We start from the raw sequence: 12,590 nt of genomic DNA on the forward strand, positions 1-12,590 counted from the left end.
AAACCCTTCTTATCTCAAAGATGAAGGAAAACCAGAGCCTGAACAGGAAAATGACTTGCCCACAGTCAAACAGCTTGCTAAGGTTACAGTGGGACCTGAATTCTGCTCTCTCAATGCTGTGCCTTCTAGAATACCAACCTGCACACATGGCCAGCCCCGAAATAGCCCAGGAAATAAAAAGTGATCTCAGAATTTGTCATTGAAGAACACAGAAAATAGGCTTTTAAATTTTTTTTTTTTTTGGAGACGGAGTTTCGCTCTTGTTATCCAGACTGGAGTGCAATGGCGCGATCTCGGCTCACTGCAACCTCCGCCTCCTGGGTTCAGGCAATTCTCCTGCCTCAGCCTCCTGAATAGCTCAGATTACAGGCATGTGCCACCATGCCCAGCTACTTTTTTTTGTATTTTTAGTAGAGACGGGGTTTCACCATATTGACCAGGATGGTCTCGATCTCTTGACCTCGTGATCCACCCGCCTCGGCCTCCCAAAGTGCTAGGATTACAGGCTTGAGCCACCGTGCCCGACCGGCTTTTAAATTTTTATTTATTTATTTGGAATGGAGTCTCACTCCATTGGGAGTTGCCCAGGTTGGAGTGCAATGGCACAATCTTGGCTCACTGCAACCTCTGCCTCCCAGGTTCAAGCGATTCTCCTGCCTCAGCCTCCTGAGTAGGTGGGATTACAGGTGCCTGCCACCACACTCAGCTAATTTTTGTACTTTTAGTAGAGATGGGGTTTCACCATGTTGGCGAGGCTAGTCTGAAACTCTAACCTTAGATGATCCACCTGTCTCAGGCTCCCAAAGTGCTGGGATTACAGGTGTGAGCCACTGCGTGTGGCCAAATAGACTTTTTAAAAAAGTACCAATTCTGGACCTTTAAGTCCCATTTAGTCTGCCAACAATCTGACCTTCAACAAACAGGTCAAGCATAGAATGATGAAAATTTGATCCTTAACCCTAGCAGAGCATGGGACTTAAATATCCATATTTTGATAGAACATTACATCATAAGAAATCAAACTTATCAAAATTTCATTTTAAAAAAGATAATCCAACAACAGCCTCTAGGCTGACAGTATGTCAGGCAAACATCCTTAACAATGTTGAAGTTACCACCACAGAACTCTGCTGTAATATCTAGGTCAGGATAAGCTAACATTTTCTGTGAAAGACCACATCATAAATATTTTAGGCATTTGTGGGCCATTTGGTCTCTGTAGCAACTAGTCAACTCTGCCCTGTATCATGAACACTATAATAGACAATATGTAGATGAAAGGGCATGGCTGTGTTCCAATAAAATTTTACTGAAAAAAATTGGTGGACAGTGTGCCAGTTTGTTGACTGCTGATCCAAGCTATGAATGTTGATTCCTAGTAGTTACAAGACCAGAATTATTTAATTCTTTCAGTGACTCATGATTACTAAACTAAATTTACTAAGGTAGATAAAAGAAAAATGCGTAATTTTAATAGACTGTTTTATTTTTATATTCGACTAACCAGAAAAACTCAATCACAACAGCTCATTTCTAGATTGTTTTTGGTTTCCTGACAGTAATTATGAAAAAACATCTACTACAAATTACTCTGACATATTGCTAAAATAGATCCCTATGTCATCCTACTTTTTCTAGACCTAAGGGAAAATAGGACAGTAATGAATGGCATAAAAATGACTGTGCTCAAGGGTGGTTAGGCTGGGCGCAGTGGCTCAGGCCTGTAATCCCAGCACTTTGGGAGGCCAAGGTAGGGGCATTGCCTGATGTCAAGACCACCCTGGTCAACATGGTAAAACCTTGTCTCTACTAAAATACACAAAAATTAGCCAGGCATGGTGGCACATGCCTGTAGTCCTGGCTACTTGGGAGGCTGCAGTGGGAGAATCACTTGAACCTGGGAGGTGGAGGTTGCAGTGACCACAATTGTGCCACTGTACTCCAGCCTGGGCGACAGACTGCAGAGCAAGACTCTGTCTCCCAAAAAAAAAAATTTAAGATGGAACTGTTCTGTAATTTCACAGTAATCAGCTTATTTTTTTAACCTTATGGTGAGTCTAAGCTTTTAGAAAGGACAAAAATTGGCAATACCAGGAATGAGTCAGGATTTTCTCTTTCTTGTTGGTGAAGTCTATCCAAATTCTCTTCTTCATGCATAAGAAGACCTTTTAAAGATTCCAGCCGGTCTCCAAAATCCTTAAACTGTGAGAGAACAAACTAGAACAAGAGAAATTTTCATTAGAAATTATTTTCATGTTTATATAAAACAGAATTAAACACAGGCTTGGGAGCTGCTAAAAGTTCAAGATGTTTTTGGCCAGGCATGGTGGCTTATGGCTGTAATCCCAGCATCTTGGAAGTGAAAGGTGATCACTTGAGCCCGGGAGTTCAAGATCAGCTTGAGCAACATAGGCAGACCCAATCTCTACCAAAAAAAAAAAAAGAAAAAAAATTAGCTGGGCACAGTGGCACATGCCCGTGCTCCCAGCTACTTGGGAGGCTGAAGCAGGAGGATCACCTGAACCTGGAAGGTTGAGGCTGCACTGAGTTTTAATTGTACCACTGTACTCCAGCCTGGGCAACAGAGTAAGACACTGTCTCCTTGTCTTTAAAAAAAAAAAAAAAAAAATTCAAGTTGTTTTTGACACCCAGTAGCTCACTATAACTCAATAATTATAGATAGACCGGGCGCGGTGGCTCAAGCCTGTAATCCCAGCACTTTGGGAGGCCGAGGCGGGTGGATCACGAGGTCAAGAGATCGAGACCATCCTGGTCAACATGGCGAAACCCCGTCTCTACTAAAAATACAAAACATTAGCTGGGCATGGTGGCACGTGCCTGTAATCCTAGCTACTCAGGAGGCTGAGGCAGGAGAATTGCCTGAACCCGGGAGGCGGAGGTTGCGGTGAGCCGAGATCGCGCCATTGCACTCCAGCCTGGGTAACAAGAGTGAAACTCCGTCTCAAAAAAAAAAAAAAAAAAGAATTATAGATAAATATTCAGAAGCCCCCTGATTTTTCACTCAGTGCCTTTGAGCCTTCCCAAATGGGCAGATCACCTGCTTGAGGGGACCACACAGAGGAGAGTCAGTGAGCACTCTGTCCCTCAGTCCCACCAGTTAAATGCAGTTTTTGGTTTGTTTTCCTGCTGGTATTGAGATGTGATATTGGAGGTCCATGGCCTTCTATGTAGCTTGTTGACAGCTCATGAAAGGTTTTATAAAAAGTGAATGAAGGCCCAGAGTACTGGCTCATGCTTGTAATTCCAGCACTTTGGGAGGTCAAGGTGGGCAGATCACTTGAGGCCACCAAGAGTTCAAGACCAGACTGGCCAACACAGTGAAATCCCATCTCTACTAAAAATATAAAAATTAGCCAGGCGTGGTGGTGGGTGCCTGTAGTCCCAGCTACTCAAGAGGCTGAGACAGAATTGCTTGAACCCAGGAGCCAGAGGTTTCAGTGAGCCAAGATTATGCCACTGCACTCCAGCCTGGGTGCCAGAGCAAGAGTCTATCTCAAATAAAAAAAAAAAAAAAGTGAATGAAGATACAAAAAAATCATCATGCTTTAAGCAGCTATTTCTATGACTCAATTACTTGACTCAGAAATCCAAATAACTGAAATCTGAACAGTGTATGCAATATAATGCACACATGACTTCTAGAACTAACATCTTCCATAATGAAGAAATGGTTGCTTCAGAACTGCCCGTGATTGAAGCTAGAATCGTATATATTTGTGGGCAGCTTCGGTGAAGCAGCTATTGCTTCAAAGGATACCAGGGATTGAGGCAGGAATACAAATGTCCAAGACTAAAACTTGAATGGAAAGAAAAGATGAACCTCAAATTCATTTGCTTTCACAAGCAGCATCTTCTCCAAATAAGAAGTCCTCTGGAGGAAGTGCAAGGGACCCGGAAGGAGCATATGAGTGCTGGATTCTGTGGGTTGTGGGAGTCGATCCAGGACAGTAGAATTTTGGAGAAAGGCTTCTTTTGTCTTCTGCACATCATTCTGCAGCTCCTACAGAAGAAAAAGAGATCGCAAACACCTCTTCCTCCTTTCATACCACAATTCCCTACCGGCTGCTGTTCCATCAAAGAATATTTGCTCTGAAAATGTAGGCATGACCTTTTGTTATGATTTATTTTAAATAGCTAAAAAGGCTGAGCTTTCTTGAAATGATGTACATCACTGGTGCTTTACTGAAATTGTCAGTTCAAAACTAAAAGTGACTACTAACCAATACAGTTGAGGCATCTAGTATATAGAAACTGGGCACAACCTGGGTACTCATGTGCTTTCTACTTCAATTGTCAAATAGATTAGGTATCTGCTTTCATGCTAGTTCAAGAATCAATGCAACTCTGACTCCTGCCTTAGACTTTCTGATATAAATGGACTCACGTGCAAAAACTATAGAATCTTATTAAGTAGGCTGACTTTAAGGTTATTCTGGAAAATACTGTGTGTATAAAATTTCTGTTTTATTTTCTTTTAAACATCAGCTCAGGTGAAAGTTAATTAGAAATACTGACCATATCTGTTAGATTCTCACCTAATTAAATTGTTTGCCACTTTTCGATGACTTACAGTGGCAGAAGATACAAAATGCATCTGTTCACCCAGTTCAGAACTAAAGAGTATTCACTTTCTGGGCATTCATTAAGAGTAACAGAAAAACCACCACAGAGGAAATTATGCAACTCTTTAATATAGTCTGAAATTTACTAGACCCACAGAAAGGGCATAGCAACATGGCACCAAGTCTGTGATTATTGCTAAAACAAGAGATAAAACATGTATTATTCTTACAGGGTCACAATCAGTTGAGACACTTGCTTTTACTTCAAACTTCATAGGAAGCTTCTGCCTTAAGAGATTTAACATTAGAGAGAAAGCGCATACTTGAAACAGGGTGCAGGTCCCCCTGGATCCAGCTATTTGCTGCCTGGACGTCACCTCTGAGCCACCACCTGGTCCTCCCACCTTTGCCTGTGTCCTGCATGGCTGGCTCACAGCACCTGTTCTGACTTCTCTGTCCCTGTGGTTTGTCTGGTCCCCAGGTCATGGCTGTTCCTCCTGGCCCTGTCTGTTGGGCTGACTTGGCCCTGGTTTTCCAAATGGGCTTTGTACCCACCTTTATGTCCTGCAGGGCTGGGGGCAGGATCTCTGCCAGGTTGTTTCCAGACATGCTGATGTTTGCAAGCTGTTGAAACTTTGCTTCCTGCTGCTTCAGCCTCGCGGCAGCTTCAGCATGAGCACTGCTATAGGCCTTCCAGAGCTGGAGCAGACTCTGGGCCTTCTGCAAGTGGTCTGCAATGGCTTGGTTCACCTCAGTCCACCTGTCAGTGCAACACAAAGAACAGGACCCTCATTCTCTCCTTTCCCTTGTAGCAAAAGTACAATGCACACACTCTACTGGTAAGTTATTAGCAGATGGAGCATTAAGAAGACACTGCTAAATGCTTTTTAAAATTAGTGGTATCAATACAAATTAAAAAAGAAAAAAAAATTAGTGGCATCAGCATTATAGAAACCATTCTATTTAAAAAAATCCAAATTAGGCTATTTACTTGATTTTATAGTATTGTACAACAACTACATAATTTATGATTGGCAAGAAACACCTATGATGTTATGCATGTTTCTTTTCTTTTCTTTTTTAAAATAAAGACAGGGTTTCACCATGTTGGTCAGGCTGGTCTTGAACTCCTGACCTCAGGTGATCTGCCCCCGCCTTGGCACCCAAAGTGCTTGGATTACAGGCGTGAGCCACCGCACTTGGCCTGCATGTTTCACTCTCTTTTTATAAGGGAGGGGAGTGATGAAGGGAGCTCAAACGTTTTTTTCAAGACCCTGTAGAGACAGGGTCTTGATATGTTGCCCAGGATGGCCTCAAACTCTGTGGCTCAAGCAATTCTCCCATCTCAAGCAATCCTCCTGCCTCAGCCTTCCAAAGTGTTGGGATTCTAGGCATGAGCCATGGTGCCCCACCTATGAATGTCTTTTTGGCAAAGATGGAGAAAACAATGAACCAACCGTATGCCTAATAAAATGTCTCCACATGAAGAAGCTCCCAGTTTAAAGAAATATGCTATCTTTAGCCTTTAACATTCTAGTTATATCAAATAAAATTTATTTTCTGTTTACACAAATGTTCCTTACATAAAAGTGGAAATAAAGGAAATTGTCTTACTATTCCATATATAGACTGTAATATCTTGCCTTTCTTTCCCATTTAACCTTCCTCCCCACCCCCAAAACAGGGTCTTGCTCTATTGCCCAGGCTGGAGTGCAGGGGTACGATCTCAGCTCACTGTAGCCTTGACCTCCTGGGCTTAAGTGATCCTCCCACCTCAGCCCCTGCAAGTAGCTACGGCTACAGGTGTGTGCCACCATGTGTGGCTAATTTTTGTTTTTTTTTAGAGATGGGGTTTTACCTAGGCTGGTCTTGAACTCCTGGACTCAAGTGATCTACCCACCTTGGCCTCCCAAAGGGCTGGGATAACAGGCATAAGCCATTGTGCCTGGCCCATTTAACTTTTAAAAAACATTTTCCCCGGCCAGGTGAGGTGGCTCAAGCCTGTAATCCCAGCACTTTGGGAGGCCAAGGAGGGTGGATCACGAGGTCAAGAGATCGAGACCATCCTGGTCAACATGGTGAAACCCCGTCTCTACTAAAAATACAAAAAAATAAGCTGGGCATGGTGGTGCATGCCTGTAGTCCCAGCTACTCAGGAGGCTGAGGCAGGAGAACTGCCTGAACCCAGGAGGCGGAGGTCGCGGTGAGCCGAGATCGCGCCATTGTACTCCAGCCTGGGTAACAAGAGCAAAACTCCGTCTTAAAACAAAACAAAAAAAAAACCATTTTCCCCATGTTATTAATAAAAGAAAATAAGTAAACCTCATTTTAAAAAGCTGTACAAATGGTCTGCAAATGGCCTGAGGTTTCTTTTTTGTTTGTTTCCTTAGTTTAATTGCCAAATTCCTTAGTTTAATTCCTGTTTAGTATGGATAGTTAAGATATTTGCAAATTTTGCTATTATGATAACGATCAGATACAGTTGTGCTCAAAAGGTTTTTTTTTTTTCCCCTATATTTTAAGATATTAGCCTGAGTCTAGCTTTCTGGGAGAATTACAGAGTCAAATAATATAAAGATGCACATATTTGTAAGATTATGGGAATAAATGGTCAACATGCTTTCTGAAAGCATTAGATTTACATTCTAACATGAAATACATGAGAATGTTTGCTTCACAATACCCTCAACCCTTCTAACTGGTTCAAGAATAAGGCCGGGCATGGTGCCTCACGTCTGTAATTCCAGCAGTTTGGGAGGCTAAGGCGGGTAGATCACAAGGTCAAGAATTAGAGACAAGCCTAGCCCGGCCAATATGGTGAAACGCTGTCTCTACCAAAAATACAAAAATTAGCTGGGCATGGTTGTACATGCCTATAGTCCCAGCTACTCAGGAAGCTGAGGCAGGAGAATTGCTTGAACCTGGGAGGTGGAGGTTGCAGTGAGCCGAGATCACACCACTGCACTCCAGCCTGGCAACAAAGCGAGACTCTGTCTCAAAAAAAAAAAAAAAAAAAAGAATAAAAGGTGGAAACACCACACTGCTTTACTTTTATGCATTTCAAAAATCTTATTAGAACTGTCTTTTTAAAATAAGATTTTCCCTAATTATAAATACAACATATAGTCACTGTCAAAAAGCAAACAAAATCCCTCCAGGTATGTCTTTCTTTTTATCTATCTATCCTACCTACTTGCTAATCCATAAGAAAGTTACAAAATGCCTGACATCTCATTTATCCGGAAGCAACTACTATTAGCATTTTGGTACTGTTTTCTTCTGTATTTTTGCTACGCATGTTTTTTTTTTTTTTTTTTTGAGACAGAGTTTTGCTCTTGTTACCCAGGCTGGAGTGCAATGGCGCGATCTCAGCTCACCGCAACCTCCGCCTCCTGGGTTCAGGCAATTCTCCTGCCTCAGCCTCCTGAGTAGCTGGGATTACAGGCACGCGCCACCATGCCCAGCTAATTTTTTGTATTTTTAGTAGAGATGGGGTTTCACCATGTTGACCAGGATGGTCTCCATCTCTTGACCTTGTGATCCACCCGCCTCGGCTTCCCAAAGTGCTGGGATTTCAGGCTTGAGCCACCGCGCCCGGCCTGCTACGCATGTTTTTAACATGTCTTCCAACATATTCCTGTGCCAACAAGTGCAGTGTAACAACTGAGCAACAGACTGCCCTGCCATAGGTTTTGAGGGTAGCCCTGATACCGTATGTGAAGTCAAAAGCATTTGAAGGTTCCTCTTAGTCTTTCTCCTCCCCCTCTTTAAATAAAGACTTGATCAAGAGCTAAGGGTACCACTGCAGGGTACATAATTTGGAATCCCTTGTTCATTACTTGCCCAAAGTTGATTTACAAGAGAAGCTGAATCTGCACAGAGGAAAAATAAAGAAGGACACTTAAAGTAGCATAACTCTTAATCCCTCTCTCTAATCAATTGGCTGGAGGCCAACTTTTATATCCCACTCATCAAAATAAAAGCCCTACAATTAACTAGGGCCACACTCCTTAAAGGGAGCTTTCATATCCTACCATAAGAAGTTCATTAAAGAATTCCTTCCAACACCACAAACGCCCTCCCCAATAGATATTCTAACACCCCCTTTCTTCCACCTTATAATGTTTCCAGTGATGTCTGAACACCCCCTGTAGACTGCCCATCTGGTCTACCCCTTTGTTTCTGCCTCTGACTTTGGTGTTTCTGAGACTGAACTTGACATTTGGTCTATACCTCTGTATCTAAGTACACTGGGGCTGTAATTAAGCCATTTTTAGACTAATTATACCAAACACTTGTACCAGGAATGTCACAGCCCTCATGGCATAGAATCTTATATAGACTGGATATGTCAAAGCAGAAGAGACCAGAATAATAGGAAACCAGCCATTTCAGAGGACGAAGACGACTTTATATAGCGCCTATGCCCTCTCATTCGCCACAAGTCATTAAGATAAAGATATCTATCATTCAAGTTATATCTTTAAGCATACCTTTTATGAGTATCTTGACATTTCTCTTCGATTATTTCAGCAACTGAGGGGCAGAGACCTTTGAGTTTGCCAATAACCTCTTGGAGTTTCTCCCAACTCCCTTCACTGCTCTCAGCTTCATCTTGCAAAGACTAAGATGACATACAAGAAATATGTTTCAGAAGGGCCCGGCTACTTCCAGAGAAGGCAGCAGCTTCTCAACACTTGCTGCTATGTAGCAATAACACACACTCAAATCTTATAGAACTCTGATAAACTATTAGGGATGGGAAGAAAACAGTAAAGAAGGCATTCTTTTGTTTTGTTTTGTTTTGTTTTGTTTTGTTTTGTTTTGAGACGGAGTTTCGCTCTTGTTACCCAGGCTGGAGTGCAATGGCACGATCTCGGCTCACCGCAACCTCCGCCTCCTGGGTTCAGGCAATTCTCCTGCCTCAGCCTCCTGAGTAGCTGGGATTACAGGCACGCGCCACCATGCCCAGCTAATTTTTTGTATTTTTAGTAGAGATGGGTTTTCACCATGTTGACCAGGATGGTCTCGATCTCTTGACCTCGTGATCCACCCGCCTCTGCCTCCCAAAGTGCTGGGATTACAGGCGTGAGCCACCGGGCCCGGCCAAGAAGGCATTCTTTACTTGAGGCTGAACTTTTAAGTACTAAGTAATATTAAGCACTTAGCACTTAGGGGTATTAAAAAAGGCCCCCCAGAAACCAAAACCTTCAATTGTGAAATAATATAAACATGGAAAATAAAGGAAGATTCAACATTTTCCATTCAAAATTCAAACATTTTACAATATTTTCCTGATTTGGCTCATGTGACTTATTTTGGAATTTCCAGTTATCCTTTTGAAACTGCTATTTAATATGCCTTGTTCTTCTCTGTGGGAGGGCACAAACACAATTACGCCCATTATTGTGCTTCCTCCCATTTGAAATTTCCTGCCAATAACGCGCCGTGCGAAGCTCTGGTTAATTTACCTGAAGGTTCTCCACCTGGCATCTCAAGGCCTCCAATGATAACACCACAGGCTTGCTGTGTTCCACGCAGTACCAGAATCGGATTGTCATCATATTCACTTCATCATAGAGTTGATCATAAATCTTCCACTCCTGTAAAACTGACTGCATGGAGATTTTGAGCTGATTGATCTAGACAAAAAGTGGAAATGTACTGACTTAGAACATCATTGAGAAGACATGCTCTCCAAAGAATCTACCACTGTACCTAATTTAGGCATTTCAATTTGAGGGCACTGAAGGATCATCAGTGATTAACTGAAGGTGGGAAGGGTAGGTCAATGTATTAGAAAATATCAGAGAAGGCTGTTTCATAATGAGTGAATGAAAAAGAGCCCAAAGATCAGAAGGATCAGCACTGAAGGAGTTCAGACTAGGAAGAGTCAGCCCAGGGAAAGAACACTGGGCGAGTATCAGAATTTGTGAGTGCAAGGGTCAGTTCTATTCTATGAGCTTTCTGACCTTGGGCAAGTTATTGAACCCTAGAGTCAGTTTCCTCATCCACAAAACAGAGATAATAATTGGAAAACATAGGCTGGGCTTGGTGGCTTACACCTAGCACTTTGGGAGGCTGAGGCAGGCAGATCACCTGAGGTCAGGAGTTCGAGACCAGCCTGGCCGGCCAACATGGTTAAATCCTGTCTCTACTAAATATACAAAAAAATTAGCCAGGCATAGTAGTACACCTGTAATCCCAGCTGCTCGGGAGGCTGAGGCAAGAGAATTGCTTGAATTTGGAAGTTAGAAGTTGCAGTGAGCCGAGATTGTGCCACTGCACTCCAGCCTAGGTGACAGAATGGGTCTCCATCTCAAAATAATAATAGTAAGAAAACACAAATAAAATAGTGTCTGTGAAAATGCTCTGAAAACAGTACAACATTCTAAATGTAAGATGTTACCTGGCACCTAAGTCTGATTATTACTATAGAGCAAGCAACAATGAGAGAGGAACACACTAATAAAATGACAGGCAAGTGCAAAGCAGGAGGCAATGCCATGGTGAGGGTATTTTGTCCACTGATATGTTTTGATAATGACGAAAGGAGTCCAAGTATTTTGGACATATCAAAATCGAAAATGATCTCAGATACAATCAATCAAGAATATGTAAAGAAAACTTACAACTCAACAATAAAAAGATAGATAAACCAACTAAAAATTGGGCAAAGGATGTGACTAAACATTTTTCCAAAGAACACATACAAATGGCCAATAAACACATGAAAAGGTACTCAACACCCACACTCACGAGGGAAACCTAAATCAAAACCGCAGTAAGATATTATTTTACATCCACTTTGATGGCCATAATCAAAGTCAGTTAATAATGTGTTGGTAATGATGTGGAAAACCTGGAATCCTCAAACATTGCTGGTGGGAATGTAAAATGGTACAGTCACTGTGGGAAACAGCTAGATAGCTCCTCAAAAAATTAAAGAGTTGCCATGTGACCTAACAATTGTCCTCTCAGATATACATACAAGAGAATTAAAAGCATATGTTCATATAAAAACCTGAACACAAATGTTCATAGCAGCATGATTCATAAGAGCCAAAAAATGGAAACAACCCACAGCCAGGCGCGGTGGCTCACACCTGTAATCCCAGCACTTTGGAAGGCCGAGGCAGGCGGATCACGAGGTCAAGAAATCGAGACCATCCTGGTCAACATGGTGAAACCCCATCTCTACTAAAAATACAAAAATTAGCTGGGCGTGGTGGCGCATTCCTGTAGTCCCAGCTCGGGAGGCTGAGGCAGGAGAATTGCCTGAACCCAGGAGGCGGAGGTTGCGGTGAGCCGAGATCGCGCCATTGCACTCCAGCCTAGGTAACAAGAGCGAAACTCCGTCTCAAAAAAAAAAAAAGAAAGAAAAAATGGAAACAACCCCTACGTTTATCAACTGATGAACAGATACGCTAAATATGCTATATCCATACAACGGACTCTTATTCACCCATAAAAAGAAATGAAGTACGGTAAGTACTACAACACTGATGATCTTGAAAACATTATGCTTAGTGAAGGAAGCCAGATCCAAAAGGCTATATAAAGCATATGATTCTATTTATATAAAATGTCCAGAATAGGTAAATCCATAAGAAGGTAGATGAGTGGCTGCCAGGGGCTAGAGAAAAAGAAAAGTGGGGCATGACTGCCAAAGGGTATGGAGGTTTCTTTTCGAGGTAATGAAAATGTTCTGTAATGAGATAGGTGACAGCTGCTTATCTCTGTGCATGTACTAAACACTGAATTGTACCTTAGGTGAATTTTATAGTATGTGAATTATATCTCAATTTTTTAAAAGGATCTGGGTTGAAATGGAGTATGATCACTATGTGGCTCAACAGGCCATCTTTATGGGTAGTGTGATGTGAGTTTCGGGTACAATCACAGAGCTTGGCACTCAAACCCTGTTTTCTGCTTAACAACTACAGGAAAAACTGGCACATCCAGTGACAGGGAGGCTCCTCCATCTCTGCCCCAAACACGGATGGA

The 12,590-nt window shown here is 42.3% G+C and overlaps 1 protein-coding gene across 8 annotated transcripts in view; it reads right to left on the bottom strand.

Moving 5' to 3' along the window:
- The window catches only part of SYNE2 (spectrin repeat containing nuclear envelope protein 2), a 390,475-nt gene that overhangs the window by 62,276 nt on the left and 315,609 nt on the right, over positions 1-12,590 (bottom strand). For all 8 annotated transcript variants that reach the window (XM_074393137.1, XM_074393136.1, XM_074393135.1 and 5 more), the window contains 5 exons: positions 10,055-10,225; positions 9,077-9,207; positions 5,139-5,343; positions 3,842-4,021; positions 2,092-2,217 (listed from right to left, as the gene is read on the bottom strand). In XM_074393137.1, coding sequence (XP_074249238.1) covers positions 2,092-2,217; positions 3,842-4,021; positions 5,139-5,343; positions 9,077-9,207; positions 10,055-10,225 — 813 coding nt within the window. The remainder of the gene's footprint in view (positions 1-2,091; positions 2,218-3,841; positions 4,022-5,138; positions 5,344-9,076; positions 9,208-10,054; positions 10,226-12,590) is intronic.

Source organism: Saimiri boliviensis, chromosome 2 (genome assembly GCF_048565385.1).
Source record: "Saimiri boliviensis isolate mSaiBol1 chromosome 2, mSaiBol1.pri, whole genome shotgun sequence".
Lineage (NCBI taxonomy): Eukaryota > Metazoa > Chordata > Mammalia > Primates > Cebidae > Saimiri > Saimiri boliviensis.